The 23,186-nt window shown below is 35.1% G+C and overlaps 1 protein-coding gene and 1 non-coding gene across 2 annotated transcripts in view; one reads left to right on the top strand and one right to left on the bottom strand.

The window, feature by feature from the left end:
* Positions 1 to 334: 334 nt before the first annotated feature.
* The window catches only part of LOC120628059 (scavenger receptor class B member 1-like), a 39,717-nt gene continuing 16,865 nt past the window's right edge, over positions 335 to 23,186 (bottom strand). The window contains exons 3-12 of the mRNA XM_039896253.1: positions 20,769 to 20,932; positions 14,077 to 14,215; positions 10,113 to 10,225; positions 8,848 to 8,947; positions 8,255 to 8,382; positions 6,914 to 7,034; positions 6,146 to 6,293; positions 5,286 to 5,436; positions 5,055 to 5,151; positions 335 to 1,859 (exon numbers count right to left, since the gene is read on the bottom strand). Coding sequence (XP_039752187.1) covers positions 1,644 to 1,859; positions 5,055 to 5,151; positions 5,286 to 5,436; positions 6,146 to 6,293; positions 6,914 to 7,034; positions 8,255 to 8,382; positions 8,848 to 8,947; positions 10,113 to 10,225; positions 14,077 to 14,215; positions 20,769 to 20,932 — 1,377 coding nt within the window. The 3' untranslated portion in view covers positions 335 to 1,643. The remainder of the gene's footprint in view (positions 1,860 to 5,054; positions 5,152 to 5,285; positions 5,437 to 6,145; positions 6,294 to 6,913; positions 7,035 to 8,254; positions 8,383 to 8,847; positions 8,948 to 10,112; positions 10,226 to 14,076; positions 14,216 to 20,768; positions 20,933 to 23,186) is intronic.
* On the top strand, positions 2,844 to 2,916 carry Trnam-cau. The gene has a single exon. It is a non-coding gene; the product is annotated as a tRNA-Met (tRNA).

Genomic DNA, 23,186 nt, shown 5'->3' with positions numbered 1-23,186 from the left:
AGCTTTAGAGGTACATTATGTACTGTCTCTGAGACTTATCAGTGAAACCGAAAATCTTTTGAGGAATTGGATACAGCACATGCAATATTAAAATCATGTGACTCCTGACACTATTAGGTACGCGTCGCGTAGCGTAGTTACTATACCTGTGTCGGTATTTTATCTTCAATGACAACCCTTGTCATAAGAATCTTCAATAGGGTTGTCATAAGAAAACACTTAGAATGTTTTGAATTCGTTTGTATGGAAAAATAAATATGCTTCTTTTGATTTAATATTTCCACAGGGTGATTACTTATGAAATATACTTGTGCATCCTTCAATATTATTTCGTAGTTTTGTTGCACGTTGTATATAATATTTTTTTAGTTTATTCATATCTAAATTATTCGTCATACGTAGCTAACTTACTTAGTACTTAGGTGTTACATTATTAGCTTAGGTAATTATTAACAGTTAAAACAAAATTCACTAAATTCGAATTATTCTCTGTTACTTTAATGAATTGATAAAAGTATGATCGATCCGAACCGTTTCCTTAAGTCAATGGTGTTCAATAAACTCAACTAGGGTTGGGAGGGTTTGAGGGTTGCCAATCGTACTCTAGATAGAAAATCGTACTCTTTTTCTTGTAGGTGTAGGAGTACTTCATAATCTGGAATTACTAATAGAGTAAGTTAAAGCACTCTTTTATTACACAATATTATAAGTATAGATGTATACATACTCATACCAGTCATACATTCCCATGGTCATTCCCAAAAAAATCGGGCAGATTTGCATATGGCATTAAAAGAAACATCGTGTCGGATCACGAGGTAGGTACCTAACTATTATAGAATTTTCTAACGGTGAAAAATGGAGGCAGTCCTGCGCGTGCGCAATTTTACACAACAAAATTCAATCGAATAAGGTAAGGGACACTCATACAAATAAACACAATAGATCTTAAGCGTAAATACGCTGTTCCACTCATTTTACTATCCATTCATGAACATCACTGACCTCTATTACGTACAACTGCACAGGCTGCTGTCGCTTTGTTTTTCGCTCTAATTCAAGCCATTTCATTTTAAGTATCAAAGGAACTATATCACCAATTATTATTATCAGTTCCAGTATAGTACTTATATTTAGGAGACAAAAATTTTATCCCGCTTAAATTTACTTGTCCACCTACCAATAACACAGCAACACGGAAAAGGATAAGTTTATCTTCGTTTGATATTTTGTGACAGGTTTATTACACCTACTTGTAGGTATATTATTTCTGCCCGTAGGTAAGCCTTTAATAGCAGAGTGGACAAAACTTGTAGAAGGTAAAAATGTATTTTCCCCGTGGAATAAAATATCTCCTGCTATATGCTAAAGTCGTTGCACAGTTATTTTACCTGTGAGATAAGTGTTCATAACCAATCTTACTGCTAGAGGTAAAATCATTGCGAATGGACTTTAGCTGTGCAGAGACACACGTATGTGTATACATATGGCGCTTTAATTCGGGACAAAATTTAAGCTATCATTAGTTTATTGACATCCAGGCCAGTATTTAAGAGGTCCGTAATCAACGCTGTCCACAATCTTTCCAAATGTCATGGGTAACCAAAAAGAGTTAACACTCTAGTTCCACAACACACGCACTCTTAACCTAACTGAGTTTTCAACTCTGTATCTGAAGAGATGATCTTGACAATGGCGCAGGGTTTCTGCCGCCTCCTCACCAGCATGACGAGTAGGCATATGGTCGACACGGCGAGGGATGCTATGAAGAAGGCCGCCAGCCCAAGCTTAGCTGCTGCGGTGGAGTACGTGCCGTGATACACCAGTGATTGCAGGCTCTCCGGTAGGTCTTCTACTGACTGTAACAATCGGTAAATTATGATTGTTAACCGTATAAAAAAATACAGGTTATCTACTCTACTTATTTATGTCGTCTGTCCATATTATCGGTTCTTACCTTTGGTATTACCTAACGCATTCTGTATGCATGCTTTATTATGTCTCACCGTTACTTGATTTTATATCTGTACGGATATATGAGGTGAATATAATACATGGTTACACATAATTTTCTCGTGGTGTGCATGCTAGCCCTGTTAAACTAGGCAACAGAAAAAGTAGGTACCTTAATCATTCGCCACTCGCAAATTTATAAAGAATTAATTCTTATAAGTTATAACACGCAGACCTGAGATGTGAGTTTTTTTTTTTTTTTAATTTTGCAATTTTGGTTTTTTAATTCATCAGTTCATCAGATAAGAAAACAGTTGTCGCGGTAGGGCGCGGCGCGCGTTCCAACTTCCACAGGTCACACCTTAGCCAAAACTTTCCGTACGTACCGTATGGAAATGTTTTGTTCGTGTAGATTGTATACCTATCAATCACATTAGGGTGTCACTGCTCATGGCATCTCGCTGTTCTGTAGTAGAACGCGAGATCAGTTTTGGTTTGTTCCTACAAGCTAAGTCCGTATACACTTTAAGGCGTGGAATGTAGCAAAGACCACATACACACTTCCGTATTCATAATTTTAGAGTACTATTGGTGTTGTACGCAAATCACTATGCGAAACTGAATTGACGGATCTAAAGGGACTGCTGTCCTTTTCACACTCTATCCACTGGAAAAGGTTAGCGCTATTTTCAACATGTCAGTTATAAAAGTTTAGTGATTTTTGTATAGAACACTTGGCACCTACTCGTACTGTTGTTTATTCTGAGATATTAGTAGGGTTGAATCTATTGAACTAAGACATGGATACAATCAGAAAACTCATTTTATAACAACTGCATGTATGTTATTATATTATGTAACACATAACTATTTTTAGGACGTAATAATAAGCCTCGGTGGCGCAGTAGGCAGCGCGTAAGTCTCATAATCTTAAGGTCGTGAGTTCGATCCTCACCCGGGGCATATTTTTTAATATAAAGAATTAACTTAGCAATTTAAAGGTGACTTCAGAATTTTTAAAGAATGCGCCGTTATTAACATTTTAATATTTTTTTACGCTCTTGTCATTGTAATTCTTATTTTAGGGACGTCATGGACTTTAAGGTATGTAATTTTTTATGTTATAATGAGTGTCTTGATCATGTAGTACATAATGCTAATTTACAGTCACGGAATGAAAAGGTTCGTCACCTTAGTGTAATTTGTGTGCGTTACACTCAGAAAAAATTGTATTAATATTGGTAATTTATATCAGAAGTTGTGTTTAATTTTCTTATAAAGTAAGCCAAATTAAAATGTGATTTCAATATAAAATAAAACAAAATATAGAAAAAGTCCGGAGTACCTAATCCGATGTAGATCTTTAGGCAGAAATGATGTTTATTTAAATTTCCAACCATTATCTTTAGGCAAATTCTCTAATATTAACAAATTTGATGGTGAACGATAATTTTAACTCTAATAAAAATATTAGTTTAGGAAAAACTAAAAATCACGCTTTCGTTAATAAACTAAAAGGTAGAAATTTGTTTAGTTTTTTTTATACCAAGCGTGTTTTTGAGTTATTTAAACTATTAATTTATTGTGACGCGTCCGGGGAAGTAACCATTACTGTCATACTTATTTCTGTTGCCAAGCAAAATTACTTTTTTTTATTGTTTATTGTTATTAGGTACACAAAACAGGTAATAACTAAAAGTAGATCTAAATATAAGTAATAACAAGTTTTGTTCTAAGCTACAACACAAAGTATGTGTACACAACTTGGAATTAAATTAAACAGAAAGTAAAGATAAAATTAAAGTTGAAACAAAAAAGAAACACTTAAATAATAATATATATATTATTTCCCTAAAGATTATGTGGAATAGTGCTTAATAATTTGATTTTTAAAAATATTTATCCTTTTGTTAAAAATGACAATATTATGATTACTTGATACTAAATCATTATAAAGGCGGCACATGCGAACGATGGGATTGTAAAAGGAAGTATTGTTCTTGTAGACACTTAGGGAAAATGGTTTAAAATATTTTAATCTGGGATTAACGCGAGTATTTATAGTAATGAGCGAGAGCAAGACGGAGTTAATGAGCTTAAATAAGAAGATCAAATGAAAGTATTTTCGACGAAATTGCAAGCTTTGCATCCCAAAGTGTACAAGCCTGTCATGGTAAGTTGTACGTTTATGGCCGAAGTGATGTCGATACGACAATATTCGTAAAAATTTTTTTTGAACAGCTTCTAAACGATCGCAATGAATGGTATAATACGGTGACCATATTAGTGAGTTATACTCCATTATAGTTATACTTTTGTGTCGAAGGGCATGGTTGCAGGCACTTGAGGTTTAACACCTAAAACTCAGATTGATAGGCACTTGGTCTACTTGGTCTATCAATTATAATGAATAAAAAATGACATAGGGTAGGCTGGACGCTCACTCATACTTCAAACTCAAACGGTCAATATCTGCCTGATCTGATCTGCCTGCGTTCAGTTCCTAATTTTTAGTAAACAACATACAAGGGGAGAAAGGAGAAAGAATTTTACATGGTGCTTAAAACTTAACCGTATTTCTATGGCCGTTTTTTTTTCTATGGACTGAGCATTCTCTATTAAACCCCAAAGCCGCAGAATGAAGAACATACGGAAACCGTGTAAGCATCACAAGCCACTCCACTTTAGTAGTGTTTCTTGAACAGGCGCTAGGCGGTTAGTCACCTCTAAAGTTTTTTTTTCCTAATTCTAAGGTTGCCTGGCAGAGATTGCTACTAAGCGATAAGGCCGCCTTTTGTATTCTGCTTCTATATTTATGTTTCTTTTTTCTTGTATAATTCTTGATATGGTGCACAAATAAGGAGCAATAATAATGAAGTTCTAAACGTTTACCATAAAATGGAGAAAATGGGAAAAAGTTTGAGAGCTAGCAACATTCCGCGAGCTTGAAGTGAGACGTGAATGGGTTTTCACTGTTTTTAGACAAAATGCACTGCATGCAAAACGGTTAAGTGAGGGTTCTGTATGTTAAGAGCATACAGAATTCTGTGGCCGCAGCATATCATTTTGGTTTAGCTTTAGCTGAATAAACAATAACATACCATTTCAATCCAAGCGATGGGCAGTATAAGTCCTTGTTGCAAGTAGTCGACAGCGGCGAATGATGGCGGTTTCTGCACTTGGATGTTCAGTTGCAAGCTGAAAAGTGTACGAACGTTTGTATCTTCATTGCCTTCTATTAAAACACCATACATAAACATTGTCATTGGATTTATCTCACTGTACGTCACATATAATACTTGGATTGGTTGATAGCCGTGGTTCATACTCACTTAGACTTTCCACTTAAAGCGATGCCAAGTGTGGGATGTATGTCCAGGAACGACTGGTAACGATCCGGGTCCGGGTTGATGCCCTCAAAGTGCTCTCGTAGTGCTGGATCGCCGAGGTGGAAGTGGGGGAACGAGGCGAGCGCTGGGGCTCCTGTAACATTTTTTTTTATTATCGTTAAGTTCGTTCGACAGCCACCAGCTCACAATGAAGGCGTCGGCTACTTCAAACACTCGGCTCGTACTGTAGACCCGCAGATTGGTGCGACGTGATTCGTAGGATTCAGATTCAGATGAGTTTAATAGTATACCTATTTTTATTATATTTACATTTGACTAAGACGTACTAAACTACGAAGTTACATAGACAGCAATAAAGGGGTATGGGTTCACCATAATTGCCATTCTCCTAAAAGGTTAGCCAGTTAAGGGATATCTTGGGGAGAATTTAAAAAAAATATTATCCAGAGTACATTTTCAACGGTCCATATTACATTGAGACACGTTTGAAACAAGAGATGATGATAATTATAAAAATTATAAAAAAGCAATGGTAAAAACACTTAAAATTATAAAAAAGCAATGTGTCATCTCTCGATTCAAATGTCTCATTGTAATATGGACCTTTGAAAAAGTAGATCGAAACTGCAACGTTTCCTGCTAGATGACGCTACAGTCGCTATAAGACTGATGTGAAAGGCATAAATACTAATTTCGGCATCGACGGTAGGAGAGCCGTAGCTCTATTGGAGAAAGCGCTCAGGCCGCGATTGCCAGAGAGTCGCAGGTTCAAATCCTGTCGGTTCCGAAAATGTTTAAATGCATTTTAAATTTATAAAAAGTAATAGTCTATAAAAACTTACCCATTGCACACTGGGTGACGTCAATAACGCCTCGCGGGGGACAAGTTCCGGTATCGACTTGACAGTAGCACTGGTTTGCGGGGTTGTGTTCACGGTCGTCGAACACGTTGTTAGGCATCGCGTATCGGAGCAGTTTCACACCGTCCATCTGTGAAGGGATATAATAGGTAGATGGCAGTGCGATGGTGATAACAAAAAAAACTCGGCGTCCCCATCATCTTACAGTTATGGAAATGTATATGTATGATCGCTTCATAAGTGCATGTGATAGGCATAGATAGATACATAAATAAAAAAATGGTTGAATTTTAATATCACAATATGCAGTGAAATTTCAAACTTTGTCGAAATAAAATGTAGGTTTCCATTTTTTCTTAATTCACTTGATTCTTTCACTAAAGGTTGTCTGAAGGAGACCACTTTAGCAATAAGACTGTCTTTGCGCATTATTTATTAAATACAATAAGCGGTGATTACGCAGTGGGTAGGAGCTCGACTTTACTTTCGGGGGGTCGAGTTCGAATCCCATTTCTTAGTTATGTGCGTTTTAAGTTATCAAAAATGTCACTTGTTTCGACGGTGAAGTAAAACGTCATGAGAATAGATTGTGTGCCTGAGAGTTCTACATAATGTTCTCAAAGGTATAAGGAGTCAACCAATTTATTATGACGATGATTACATACTGATGTACAACAAATAATAATGTATGTATAGGAGTATATCTATTAATAGTGAGAATATATTAATGATAAATAGAAATGGACTTACTTCAACATCCTTCACATAATTGAAAGGTAGCCTCCTGCACAGGTTTGGGAAGAAGACTTTTAGGGTTTGGTTTCTATCCAAAAGTGATGGCGGGAATATGGAGCCGTCAGACGCTTCTATGCTGAAAAGAAATAATACCAGAAATAAAACAGGCTCTCTGATTGGCCGATCTGTGAACAAATCAGAGGGGCTAAATTGAATCGGATAAATATTTTATCTGTTTTGTGGATCAGTCATCAGACTCAGTGGTACCGTACACCGGAATAGAAAGAAATTAATGGTGGATAGTACATTCATGGTTTCCTATCTCCTGTTCCGTCCGCTTTCGTAGAGTATTCATATTAATTAAAAGGTTTTGCTCTTAACTTAGCCGGGTGTTTTTTCGCGTATTAGAAGACCTACCTCGTTAAGGCAATAAATTACACCCAAGCTTTTTTATCGATTACACACAACGTGCAACGTCGTGTTTATGTGCTATCCTTCCCTTCGGGCCTTTAGTTCAGCAGTGGATTTTTATATGAGAGAACCACAATACACAAGGCAAAATCTTTGGAATCGCACACAAAACTTATTAGTTTGTTATTTCTTATGTCACCACGGCACACATATGAATGGGGCGAGCTACTTACTATCAGGGTACAAAGGTTATCGGCGCTGATAATTATTATTGCCCGTAGTTAGCGCCTCATGTATACTGCACAGATTACATGATACTTTTTACCCGTTAATACTTTATCTATACTATTAGGCCGGAAACATATTTTTAACATCGCAAGAGCTGTATCGCAACGCCACACGTGTTTAGTGAGGCAAAACACACGCGCTGCTAGTTACGATGAGAACCAACATAGCAAAACAAAATATATTTGTAGCCAGTGCGAGTCACGTGACGCGCTTGGCGAGTTCTGTGATTTGTGCATGGCGTTTGATTGTGTACAACATGAATCGTTATTCAGAAAACTGCACTGGAATGAAGGGAGGAGAAAGGAAGGCTCTAGTATAACCAAAAAGTGTTCATTGAGAGCAGTCCGACAAGGAGTGATATACTACGGTTTTATACCACTCAACACGCGTAGCGGTAAATAAGTATGCATGATAAGATTCCGATGCCGCGTAGAACGTAATTAGGAAAATTAAACGCCAAGTAAAAGTAATGCTAAGACTTAAATAGGTACTTAGATAGAAATATAGATAAAATAAGTTAATTGCAACAAAACACAAAGAAACAATACAAAGAAAAACAAAGACAAAAGTACATAGTATACATACATGCAAGACTAAGCGTAAAAAGCTATCAGTAAAACGGACAATGTATGATGTACTTAGTAGAAAAGTACTTACGAATTGCACTCGGGGCTTCCCCAGAAAGGCAAAGTAGTTTCTCCTTTGAATTTCTCTAAAATATTCATTCTGTTTATGTCACGCTCTCCAGTGTTGATCGTGAAAATGTCAGAAGACGTGCCATTTTTCTGTAAAATGAATGTAAATTACGTATGAACAACTAGGTTTTCGTTCTTTAAATTTGACTCTACGTAGGTATACCTAAGTATATTATTACGATACACACTCTTATTCGCTATTCTACACAAAATACCTCGAGTCGAATTCGCCAGCCTTCGTTAATCCTATCACCACATTACTTCGTTCGGCTATTTTCGTCATACAATGCATTATTGTGACTTATTTTGAACCGATGGATGGAACTATATAACTCCACAGAGATTATTTTAAGATTCGCTACAAATACCTTTATTAATATTAGCACTTAATGACTTCATAAACGACTGATCTCCCACGGAAAAGAGTCTGGCAGTGTTACTTTTTTGACTCTTAATGAATCTTTGGGACTTAAGCTTCTGGACGGAGATAAGATCATCGCAGATTTGTTTTCGATACTAACAAGTAGGAAATAAAAATATAAATAAGGAACTTACCGTCACCAAAAGTCCAAAATTATCAAAGTTCAATTGTCCTTTTAAACTCAAATATGGTTTTGCTACATTGATGATATTATCATCGTAGCCCCAGAGGAATCTGAAAATTAACAATTAATACATATTATTGACATAGCTGGTAAGATAATAAAGCTACCTATCTGCTAACGGTTCTGATAATAAGATTTGGTAATTTTATTTTGATATTTTTACGTCAAAACTTGCGGAACATTTTTAAGCTATTGAATGCCCTGTCGGTATGATTCTTCCGAGAACCAATATCAAAAGGAACTCAACCTTCAAGTAAGTAATCAATAAGTCTATAAAAGGAATAGATAAACATCCAAAAAACTTAAATATACATAACCCTAAGTGGAATTAGTAATAAGTAAATAGTTTCTATGAGACGAGTCATATTTGCTTTACCTAAACATTTTTCTAATGGTAAATTTACATTGGACGTTATACACAAATATATACTTATCTATACTTTTTTAAGGAATTTAACTAAATCCTAAATAGTTCAACGCAATGACAAGGTTACTTGGAAGCATCCGGCTCCCCTTTCATCTCTTACACGATAGAAAAATTAATGACAAAATGAAAAATGTGAATAGCTGATGTTGGAAAAAAGCAGCTGCTGAGTTCTTCCCGAATTCTTCTCGGTAGAGTCTGCCTTCCGAACCGGTGGTAAAGTCACTACAAACAGACAGACTTGACGTTTCAAAAGTGCTTATATTAGGCCTACTTGAAATTAATGAATTTTGATTTGATTTGATTTGCAAAGTTTATTTATCTTGCTTAGTTTGTACGTCCTTGTGGCAAAAAAAAACAGAAAAACCATTTTAAAGCACATAAGTATCGGCATTCATTTAAATTGATGTTTAGAATACTTGTTTTATAAATGTAATACATTTGAAGATTTTAGTAATAATCATAGTAGAATTGACTATCATGTTTCGTCATAACCAAGAAACTTTCGAATTAGGTATATTGATAACAAACACATAAACGATAAAGAAAGCTTGGGTGTGAATTACTCTAACATTAAAGCTAAAAAAACGCTTGCTTTTTGCTGAGCCCTTCTTAGACAGGTCATTTTTAATAAGACTCTTTACACTTTTTAGGCTCTTTACACTGAGATAACTTACTTTGTTAAAGTTGAAATTTAACAATATTAAAAATCGTTTTTAATGCACATTTAGTATAATATTTTTTAAATTACCTAAACACGATAAAAGAATACATATAGATATTTCATTTACCTTTGCACGGGCAGCTTCAGAAACGCTTCCTTATGATTGCCGAATGTGTTCACTGCGGTGATTATGCCGAACCGGCTAAAAGCATTTGCGCTTGCAGCCTTCGCCGACACACCCTGAACAGAAAATTTTGTGGTTTAAATAAGTTCTGATCCAGCCAGCCATCTTTTGTTCATTTTCATCTTTTGCCCAGCAACAAGTAAGCCGTTTTTAGCGTTAACGTTAGAGTAATTCACACCCAAGCTTTCTTTATCGTTTTTGTGTTTGATATCACCGTTTGTGGTAACAAAATCATGATAGGCTTATATACCTCTGCTGCCGTCACATGCACTGATGATGATGACAATGATTAAAAAGGTATTATTACTGAACGCCTCGTATACTTGATTAATAATATATCAGGGTAAAAATTCTAATACAAGTAAATTTCGAGTACAAGTCCAATTTTTTTACACCATGTGCTAATTTTTTACTGGTGTCAAAACACCACTAAATAATGACTTTCCTAAAATATTCACCCTCTGGTAGGTTAACTTTTTTAAAGATAGACAGACACACAGACATCCCTTATAAACAAATGCATAAACGAAAATCGAAACACAAAATCAAAATGGCGAATTTCAAAATAGCTGCCATTTACCTGGATGGACAGATGTAATTACGAATTTTTATAGCTTCTCTCTCGTTTCTTTTACAAAAATATTTAAAAAGTACAAATATGCACCCTCTGTGCACGGCAAGAGACATTTTTCTCTCATATTTTCTTCCACTGCTTTGTCAACTCATCGAGCATTTGCCCACAAGTCGAAATAATATACAAATAATAAACGTTTCCTGTCGCCGTTTTGTCCGGGGATAAAAAAGGGGGATATAATATTTGTCTGCTGCCCATACTATTCGTGTTGGTAGGTTACTTATTATCACTAAATGGATGTTTTGAAAACATAATGAGAGTCAATTGCTCGTGCTGACCTCACCGAGACCTGATAGATAAAAAAAATGGCCATCTACGAATTATGAGAACTCATTTACTAAGTAATAAATAAGTGTATACTTTCTGTAATTATATGTATGTGACATATTAATTTACGCTTGTTGCGAGCTCGAGGTAAACTTTCCATAAGTTTTCAACCCAAGCAAATGTGGGCATGTTTACATATAACGGCATAGGCAGTGGCAAGGCCTTCATACATGCACAAGAGCGGTGAAGAATGTAAAGTGCCTTATTTTTTATATTACTCGTTTAAAAAAAATCAACCCCCACAATGGTTTTGTTGATGAAGTTGCTGATATCACCAATTTATGTCCGTTTCTAGTAAGTAGTTTTTTTTATGAAGACTAATATATTAATAGCGGTAATTTTTTTTATAGCTAGGGGGTTCCCTGATGTTTAGTGATCACCGCCGCCCATAAACATCTGCAGCACCAGAGGAGCCACCGATGCGTTGCCAGCTTTTAAGGAATTTGTTTATCTGCTATTAGCTACTGTAAGTATAACTATTTCTTTAAATTTTTCTTGGAGGGATTCGCGTCATTTAAGATAATATATTGATCCGACAGCTCTCTTTTGTAATATAAATATAGTATCTATATCAGCTGCCCATAGCAAGATCCTGTAGGACATAGCACTGTTAAAGTACGCAAATTAGGCAAGCCTAGCAGTTTCAACGTATGCAAAATGTCGTCTGAGCTAAGTTTACCCGCTAATGTCTCTATATGGTCACCCCACTGAAGATTACAATCCAAGGTCACTTCTAGAAAAACTGTGGAACTCTCAATTTTTATCAATTCTTCTTTAATCATTATATTTTTATCAATCTTCCTCACATTTGGTAAAATTAATTCCACACACTTAGTTTTTTATCATTTAAAAGTCAGTTATTTACAGTAAACCAGTGAGCAAATGTGACATAGTACGGTTTAAATCGTCGGAATTTTCTTTACTTCTATCCGTCTTAAAAATGATTGATGTATCATCTGCAAACAGTATAATGTCACAAGTGTTATGTGGTAGATCATTTATCTACACTAAAAATAGAAAGGGACCCAAAATTGAGTCCTGTGGGACACCCATTAAGACAGGCGAACCCTGAAACTTTATGTTTTTTATGCATACCTTTTGGGTTCTATCCCTGTGATAAGAGACAATCAAATTAAGTGCAATTTTAGACTTTGATACCGTAATGTCTTCGTTTAAGCAACAAGGTTTTATGTTCAACGCAATCGAATGCTTTGGATAGGTCACAAAAAAAATCATCAATAGCGTTTTGTGACTGTCCACGTCCAGGCATCGTCAGTATGTTTTATCAATTATTAAACACCGGCATCCGTTGTTCTATAACCTTTAGTAAAGCCAAACTGATCTTGGCGAAGAAGGTTATTAAAATACAAATATTGTAAGACTTGGTGAGTATGATTTTTTTCAAATATTTTCTATCTGAGAGAAGGTAAGATTGAAATAGTCCTGTTATTATTTAGGTCAGCTTGATTACCAGATTTAAATAGAGGAATGAGTTCATCACGTTTCATTAAATTTGGGAAAATATCTATACCAACACATTCATTACAAATTAAATTAGGGATGTAGGCTGCAATATACCACGATGCTAAATTGCGGATTTCTAGACTTGACACGGCTTTAAGAACACGATGGAAAACTGTTAGGCATTCAATTTTTCTAACGATGTTTTCCTACATCCCTACATCGCTAAAGCAAGATGCTTTTATTATGAATTCACAGTTTTTGGTATTGAAATTTTTAAAAACTAGGTATAATGCACTTAATTAAAATAGATTTGGACAAAGGATAAAATGTGTATATGTATTCATTATCTGTCGATTTCCTCCAGACAACCTTTGTGGTAGAATAAAGTAAGGAAAATTGGATACTGCAATAGGTCACTAGTATTGAATAAATTACATAATTAATGTTTTACATACAAATAATACATAAAATATTGTTTATATTAACTTGTGCTAGCGACGTGAATGACGCAGTCAGACTTCAGAATTGGGGGGAAGTGAAAATGTCAGAGTAATATACAAAATGGAATAAAATATTTCATCTTTGGTATATAGAGATGTTGCTATAGTTCGTCTACATAGAATAGAATTCGACTTTAAATTTTAAGAACAACTTAGACTATCTCAATCTCTTTTATTCGAATATACGAAAATTAAAACACAAAACGTAAGATGGTGAATTTCAAAATGACTGCCATGTCATTTTGAAATTAGAAAGACCTGGATAGACAGACGTGTTATTAAAGAAAACAGCTACGTATTTCTACGGCGTCTTACTAAAATATTTGATAGGCCTATTAAAGTGATAGACCTTGCACGATGGGTCTTATTCTATCGTAGTATGCGAGTCCGACTTTACTTGTCGGGTTTTTATGATCATAACGTATGAATGAATTAATGAATGAATACACTTTTATTGTACACCACAGAAAAAAATTACAGAGATACAAATACAACGTACAATTTGGCGGTAACCTACAATATGTCACCGATTTCAGTTGAACTGTATTTGTTTTTTTTTGATCGTTATAATTGACGAGCCAAGCAGATCAGCCACCTGCTGGTTAGAGGAAAAGCGTCGCCTATAAACAGAGCAATACATCACAGGGCATGCAAGGAGCACGTCCTGCAACATGCCGTCCAATACCCAGCAATTTTAGACGTGGGCGTTAAGTCATATGTGCCTGCAGTAACACCCGCATCCACGCCCTTCAGACCGGAACACAGTATTGGAACAATGCTGCTTAGCGGCAGAAATAAGCATGGTTGTAGACGAGCTCTGTCACAAAAATCTTTACGACTATTAAAATGATATTCTGTACTATTATGTATTCTGATCTGTAACCACACGGCATTAAGGATACGTAGCAGTACTAAATTCAGTCTACTATCTAAAGCTTTTGGATTAGATTGTCAGTAAAAAGGCGGTTTCCGTTTAACTCACCAATAGCGGTAGATTCGGCACAAATACTTGATCGAAGTGGGCACCGGCGCTGGCTTCGGGAATGAACTTGAAATTGTTTCGCTCTTGAAAGGTCAACTGGTCGTTATCAAATACGATGTTCACTCGTTCTAGATGTTGCCTGGAAAGAAAAAAAAACTATACTGTAATCAAAACTGTAAATGGTTACAGCTTAGGCCTCATTTTCGGTGGGAACCAAGTTCGAATCCCGGCACGCATCTCAAATTTGTCGGAGTTATGTGTGTTATTATTCTAAGCATTATGTAATACTAGCTTCTTCCCGCGACTTCGTCTGCGTGACGTCAGAATTGGGTCTAAAGCTTCGCTCGTTAACAATTCTAAATCTTACTACGATAACTATTTGAGAGATCAGTATATCCTTTTCGATTGCATAGACAGACCAAATTTCAAAGCTGTCTGCCCGCGGCTTACGCGGCTCGTAAACTATTTTCAATTTTCCCTCGGGAACTACGTTAGGAATCGGAAGCCTATGGTCTTTTTCATGTCAAAGGCTGACCTGCACACTTTCACATTTATAACATTATATATATATATATATATATAGTTATATAATTATATTGTTATATATAATGATCCTATATAGATATAGTTATATATAGTTATATATAACTATATATAACTATATCTATATAGGATCACTGGCTTTAAACGTGAAGGAAAACATCGTGAGGAAACCTGCATGCCTGAGAGTTATCCATAATGTTCTTAAAGGCGCATAAAGTCTACCAAACCGCACTTGGTCAGCGTTGTATGCCTAATCCCTTCGCATTATGAGAGGATACCCGTGCCTTGTAGCGATAATGGATTGATAATGGATATTCAAAATTCAAATTCATAACGTCAAGTCAGTCTGTTTGCAGTGACTCTACCATCGGTTCGGAATGCAGATTCCACTGAGAAGAGCCGGCAACAAACTCAGCAGAGGATAATGATGATATATAAACTATAATTTATACATAGTTTAATTAAGTGTACATTCCTAACTTATTAGGTAGAATAATATGTGCAGAGAAAACGCGCAAAGGTTATCAAAGATATCACTAAACTTGAGTCTAGGAGTGCCGTCATGTTCTACGTATTAAGTATCAATCAAATACCTAAGTATTAGACCTTAGACTAGACTTGTACCGTTGCACGTAACATGTTTGTTTACTTACGTAGGTACGTTTTCGTAAATAAAGACGTAAAATATTAATGGATGTTTAGAGATGAATGAGGAAAAGATAAAAACTAAAATATGATTTTCATTGTGGCGTGAAGTGATGAGTGCTGTGGTCTTATAAGCAGAAGGTCCCAGGTTCGGGCCGCGGCTATTTGATAATTTATAAAAGAATTTATCTGGTCTGCTCTGGTGGGGGAGTTTAAGGCCGTGGCTAGTGACTGCCCTACCGTCAAAGACGTGCCTCTTAATCATTGAGCGTTCCGGTACGAAGTTGCGCAGAAACCCATTAGGGGGACTGTAACTGCCACACCCCTAATTAATGATATTGTATTAATGGCGGGACCCAATTTCTGGTGACACAAAACTCAAGAGCTGTGTATTGAACCGAACGGCTACGTCCAGCAATGCCCGTTATTAAAAAATTGGTTGCCTGTAAAGTCGGTATACGGGCGAAAGTTTTACGTGACAACGACTTTGAGTGTTTTTAAATAATTTTAATGTGAATATTCATTCGTATAGTAGGAAGAAGGATGAAATAGTAGTAACAATTTAAAACATTTATTTATACAAAGAATTATATTTAAAACATTAATTTATACAAAGAATCTCGCACTGAATTTCATATTAACAAAATTTTATTTTTACCTTTACACATACATACGTATTTATATACAAATATACATACAATAACTTGCAATACATTTGCGTACAATGAAACAGCGTTTACTACAAAGGGACGCGTGCCTTTCACTTTTTATGTCTGTCTCTCTCGCTCTTAGGCGGGCTAACCATGCCCGAGTGGAAGGGACGCGTGCCTCTCACTCGCTCTCATTGTGAGCGCATAACGTGCGCGGAGCGTAACACAGTTTCTTGAAGTGTCACCCGGCAAACCAATTTATAAGACGTTGTCACGTCAAAAGGACGGCATAATATACAACGTGTAACGGAATTACAAAATACTGTTGAAGTTTGCATAAGTATATTTCGTAAGGAATCACCCTGTGAAAATATTAATATAAAAGAAGCATATTTATTATTCCATGCAAACTAATTCAAACATTCTAGTGTTTACTTATGACAGCCCTATTGAAGCCAAAGGACCAACACTACGTGATGCGTACCTTAAAAAAGTGGCAGGGGTCACGATTTTACTTTTGCATGTGATGTTAGGGCTGTATCGATTTCCTTTAGTAAAAACTATGGCAATGGTTTACTTAAAAACTATTAGCGTTCCGTTTTCATAGATAAGTCACAGAGGCAGTATATAATGTACCTTTGAAGGCCCTGAAGCCTCTGAAGTATTATTTCGGTTTTCATTTACACGTAGTATATAGTAGTAGAAGTGGAACTTTTTTAAGAGAGCGTCCGGGGAAATAGCCCGGACCACCATGATTATTTCTGTCGCAAAGAAGCATTGTGTTCCGGTCTAAAGGGGACTTAGGTTGATGTATACAGGGCTGTCGCCTTGTAGGATGTGCTTCGTAGGACGTGCTCCCACTAGGACGTGCCTGCTCTACGATATGTTGCTCTGGTATAGGCGATGGTTTACCAGATACAGGTGGCCCAATTGGTCCGTCAATAATAACTAAAAAGATTTTTTTTTTTACTATTATTCATAGCAATAGGTTATTGTTATTCTAACACATTTTATGACTACTTGAAGATGATGAAAACTTAAAAAGAAATTTAAAAGGAGTCGCAAATCCACCCTGTTTGTTACTTGTTATTGTTTTATCGTTTTAACGCTATTGTAATAGTATTAGAATATCAATAACAGCTATTATGTAATGACAGTAACTTCAATGTTACCCTCCGCATATAAAATGACACTAAATTCAGTTGTTATCTAGTTTATCACCACCAGAATTAGTCGTATGAATATAAACCTTATCCTGTTGGACGTAAAACCCATTTTCCGACGAAACGCCAATATATTGGTTATATTCAAATAATAATTTACTATCTCAAAGCTTCCGATGTGATTCAGAAGAGATATTATTCATTTTTAAAAGAGCACAGCTAAGCGAGTTTTGTTAACCCGTAAGTTGAATACTAAAATAACTTGCCCGGCGTAGCGGTGAGGGCTGTGGCTTTAAGTTAGAGGTCCCGGGATCGAATCAGGCAGGAGCAATTTGGGAGTTTTATATTTATGAATTTTCTCTGGTCTGATTTGGTGGGAGGTTTCGGCCGGGGCTAGTTAGTTTGGCATTTCGGTATAATGTCGCGTAGAAACGATTAATGGATTAATTAAAAGGTTAGCCCGCTACCATCTTAGACTGCATAATCACTTACCATCAGGTGAGATGGCAGTCAAGGGTTAACATTTACTAAAAAAAAAATAAGAATTTTAATTGCCTACCTAATTCATGACGAAAACCAACTTATATATACCTTGATACATACAGGTATCATACCATAAAACCAAAACACAAAAATCACCATAGCAGTTTTTCGGAAAAGATTGTCTAATAATATAACTTCTACATCCTTTTCTCTGTACTAATCTAAAAGAGTTAATAAATAAGGATTAGATAATTGGTTTGTATGTAACGGATATACTGAAAAAATACTTATATAATCGCTCATAGAAAACTTATTCTCAGCTCACATCCTTAGATATTAATATTATATAAGCGAAAGTGTGTTTAATTGTTTGTTTGCTTGTTCTTCCTTTATGACCTAACTAAACGAACAATCTAGTTGATTTTTGGCATAGAGTTAGTAAAAAGGACGGAGAGTATACATACTTATTTGGTAATTTTTAACTACAAAGGTTTAAAAATATGTCTTGCTGCTAATAGAAAAATAATGAACGTAAATTACTTAAAAAATCAGAAACTTTCATTTAAATTTTCATCCCCTATTTGATGCCTTTGGAGTTGGAATTTTTTAAAATATGTGAAACACGTATTTCTTTATTTTTAATCGTCAAACCTAAAATCAAAGTTTCATGGAATTAACTTGAAAAATTATTTGATAAATGAAGTATTTTTATACAAACTATTAACCCCCATTTAACCAGTGGCGTGCATTTCATACATGCGTGAAAGCACTGCCTACCCTAAAATTGATATATAACTCGTATAGGAGGACGATTTTTGCCGTTTTATGCGATTTTCCTTCTGTATTCATAACCTAGTAAGAAACCCAGTGCACGCCACTGCATTTAACCCTCTCAGGGTTAGAATTTTCAAAAATCCTCTCTTAGCGGTATCCTACATTGTAATAACTGTCTGTGTGCAAAATTTCAGCCCGATCCGTCAAGTGGTTAGAGCTGTACGTTGATAGATCAGTCAGTCAGTCACCTTTGCCTTTGCTTGTATATATAGAAGAAGATATAGTTTAAAAATAATATATATAGAAAATCAAGACAATTATCTGGATGCATAATTAAGGAGATAAATAAAAAATAGTTTGGTAGAACGACAGTCTTATCTAGAAGCTTATTTAAAAATAAAAGAGATCACTTAAAAGAGTTAACGCACTTATGATTTATATTAAACTACTTATAAGTATACAAATCAATTAATAAAGTCACCTTTGTTATAACTTTTTATTGCTTTTCTTGGAGATAACACTATCAATTTAATTTAACCTTCGCAACATGAGCTATCTAAAAGATGCTTGTGCAAATAAAATTCAATTATATTAATTAATTTACCAAATGAATTGTATATGCGTTTTTTCGCAAACTATCCTTTAAATTAGTTAGGGTTAGGGACTAAAACTTTTATTGCTTCATATAAATCAATAATCATGGTATAAACAGTTCTTTTGAAGTGAAACTTCTTTAGAATCGTTGTGATTTCGAACTCGATGAAACGAAAAAATAAGTACATAGAGACAAAAACACATAAACGTATAGGATTCAGTCGGCGACGGAATGAGATAGAATACATTATACATTTTGTCTCCTATTTAAGTTACCAAGGAAACCGAATAATATCTAGATAAAGAAACAAACTCATAGATGTATAGGACAGAATGAGATAGAAAACATTATACATTTTTTTAACCTATTCTAGTTACCATGGAAACTAAATAATAAACCTTACATTTATCTGATAGGTCTGACTGATACTCTGCATCCACCTCAATCGTAGGCTACTTTTCAGAAGTTACACTTCTGCCGTGTGTGAATAAATTGATCAGGATTTTTTTAGTTTTAATGCGCTGATCTTTAAACGACTTAGTGGGATTAAAAAAATCTGTTTTTTATTGTCCATCTCGATCCTTATGGAATTTTATTTAAAACGTATTATGTGAAAACGAAGTATTAGAGTGCAAAGGCCATGTGACGCAGTGGGTCGGAATAGCGAGTAAAAGTTTCTAATGGAATAATACACTAATCAAAAAGTGTACACGGACCAAGAAGCGGGGAACGTGAAATTTCAAAAGGATACGTTTAGTTCACACAAATAAATCAATACTTTTTACTTACCTAGAGAGATGGTTGAACAGCTGCTTTTATTTGAAAAAATAGCTGATAACGAACTCGTTTGAACCTCTCATAAATATTGAAATTACATAATACTTAATTTATGACGAGCCTATTAACATTTTCCGTCTTCGGAACACGTGTTCTATATTCAATACCCAGAAAAATTTCTTTTTTTTTTATCGCGAGGAAGTTCGATGCCTTTGAGGTTGAACAGTGAATACCATTATAAATACAAGTAAGTCTGGTGATCTTTCAACCTTGAAACATTCCAGGCCTCTACGCCGTAGCCATCCGCTACGAAGGTATTTAAGTTAAAATCCGTCGCGAGATGCGAGTGCCAGGTGTGATATTTTCTACTTACATTGACTTATTCGGTCACGTAAAAGTTTACTACGATTTATATGGTTTTTAAGCAGTGCCATCCAGTGACAAAACTGTGAAATCATACTGTCATTAGATGGCGCTATTTCTATAACATATAAAACGTATATAACTTTCACGCGATCGAATAAGTAAACCTGGGTACACTAACACCTGGCACTCAGATAAAAAGTGGGGTCGTTGGTTGTGCGTCGTAACGAATGCATGAGGTGCTCTCTACTGGATAGTAGAGTGCACCTCATGCATGCGTTGAAACAATGCCCAGCCTAATGTTTTATCATAACGATCATAACTCGAATTGGATATGTAGTTTTACATTTTATATAAGAGCGGGCAAACGAGCGAGCTTATGAACTCCGAGCACCGCCAGATCCACCAATGATGAATGATATTGTATTGAAGGCTAGATTTCAGGGGGTCATAATCATCGACCTATTCAATCCACAACCGGATTTGGTCCACCACGCTGGCCAAGTGCAGATTGGTAGACTCCACACGTCCTTGAGAGCATTACGGAGCCGAGCTCTCAGGTATGCAGGTTTCCGCACGATGTTTACCGTTAACGCAAGTTATTCTGAAGTCCCGAGGCTTCGAGAGTCAAGACGTCTTGGGACCTACACACTGATGTGACTCTTCGTGCTTGTAATATAAGGTTGAAAATCAACTTACGAGTAAACGTAGGGCCCGACGTCCTCAACGTGTAACTTGGTGTCCAGGCCGTCTTTGACCCGCTGCCAGTTGGTGTAGTTGAATAGGTGGACTTTCATCAAGGGGTGCACCGTTGGTCGCCTCCACATTGAAAACGCGAGAGAGTTGTTTTTCAGGACCATGCTCTACAAGAAAAATCATAATTTTTTTTTAAACACACTTACTTTATCGGTTTGTTTTTCCAAGCTCCGTATTCATATTATCTTTGGTAAAGGTAATAAATATTTTGTTTTGCAGGATAAAAAGTATCCTTCGTGTATGAGTAGCACACTTACAAAATAAAGACATTTCCGCATAAGAGATAGTGAAATATTCAATCAATAGTATTTATATAAATTATTTTATCTGTCGTGTACAATACACATTTATTAAGCTATCAGTAAGCGGTGATAGCGCATTGGGTAGGAGCTCGACTTCACTTTCGGGGGGCCGAGTTCGAATTCCAGTACGCATCTCTAACTTTTTTAAGTTATGTGCGTTTTAAGTAATTAAAATATTCATCAGTTATCTTAGTACCCATAACACAAATTACGCTTACTTTGGGGCTAGATGGCGATTTGTGTATTGTCATAGTTTATTTATTTATATTTTATATTTATTTATAATATTGCTTTAGACATAAACAATTACAGTAATAATATCAAAAACAAGAAATTAAACTTATACACTCACTTCTATTGTGTGTAATCTCAGATTAAGGCTAATTACGAGAGAAGCTATTTATCTGAGTACGAAATAATTTAATTTAAAAATCGAATTAAATTAATTGAGATTATAATTATATGCCCAAGGCATGTGCATAACTCAGGTGCATGTACAGATATACACAGCCGATGCGGTGGACAACAAAAAATATATAAACACTACGTGGTGGACAACGCCAAATTTTTATATATCAAAAATCAGTCATAAAAGAACAATTAAAAAAACCAAAGAGGATCATTGCAGTTTTTATTTTATTTATGACGCCTGCAACATAAACTTTGTTGCTTCGAAGCTATAGGTATAAAGGGTGTTTAAGCCAATTTAATTTTTTCTTTCTCGTGACGCAATTTGCTACACAACTAATAAATTTTCGAGTAAGGAAGACCGTAAAATACGATTATTTATTATCGAATTCCATTGCATACACAGGTGTGGCATTTTAACAGCTTGATATATCTTAGTGACGTACAAAATGACAATAAATATTTATGAGTTTGCTAATCTAAAAATAATACTCATCGTACGTGTCTTTACTTAGTTTTAAGTGGTCAGTGTCTCAAGCAAACATATTAACATAGTTAGATTTACGTACCCATTCATAACTTTAGTGATTATATAATTAAAAAACAAAATTCTGTGCAATTCACCTTGGACAGAAGTGTAAATTCCGAATAGTAGCCTACGACAGATGTTTCTTTTTACACGCTTTTTATTAGCTTTACTTGTATGTATGTTTGTATGTTTGTAACCGACTTCTTTGGGCGCGATTTAGACCCACTTTGAACGATCAGATTTGATTCAAACTTTGTAGACATATCGAGGACCGATGACAATACTCTAATCTGAGAAGATTATTCCAATTTTCAATATAAAAAACAAGATTTTTTAGTTTTTTCGAACTATTAATTACAAATTACTACAGCACCATCTAGACCCAAATGTAAAAAACCCTAGACCCAAATGTAAAAAACCTACGGCGTTTCCAACAGATGGCGTTAAGCATTAAACTACTAGATGGTAGAGGGCGTTAGCTGTTACTTTTTAATGGGCTGTTTTAAATAAGTTATCACGGAATTGATAGTAGATTAGATCAAATAACAGTTTAAAATAAACCAAACTAAATAGTAGAAAATAAATAATAGTTTAAAAAAAACTAAAAACACGCTTTTTATAGAAAACCGAACTAAAAAATAGAAAGTACATTTTAATAAATTTAAATTAAGAATAGTGTTACAAATTTCAATAAATATAAATTAATAATAGTGTGAATAAAAAAAAAATTATTTAAAAAAAGTGTGGGTGCTTTTTAAGATATTATCAAAATAATAATCACTCTACTCATATCTGTCAATAAAATATTTATAACTATTGACACCATGCACCCCACGCTTTTTTTACAATAATTTTTTTTTTATTCACACTATTATTAATTTATATTTATTGAAATTTTTAACACTATTTTTAATTTAAATTCATTAAAATTTATGTTCTATTTTTTAGTTCGGTTTTCTATAAAAAGCGTTTTTTTTAGTTTTTTTTTCAACTATTATTTATTTTATTATTATTAATTAAGCAGAAAGCTTATCAGCAGTGCTAGCACGGGTAGGAGATGAAAATTATATCCACCGATTATATCCCTTAACAATTGATATAATTAACGTGTCCATCGCCTAA

This window comes from Pararge aegeria, chromosome 12, assembly GCF_905163445.1.
Source record: "Pararge aegeria chromosome 12, ilParAegt1.1, whole genome shotgun sequence".
NCBI classification, from domain to species: Eukaryota; Metazoa; Arthropoda; class Insecta; order Lepidoptera; family Nymphalidae; genus Pararge; species Pararge aegeria.
This window is presented reverse-complemented; position numbering and strand designations above follow the sequence as displayed.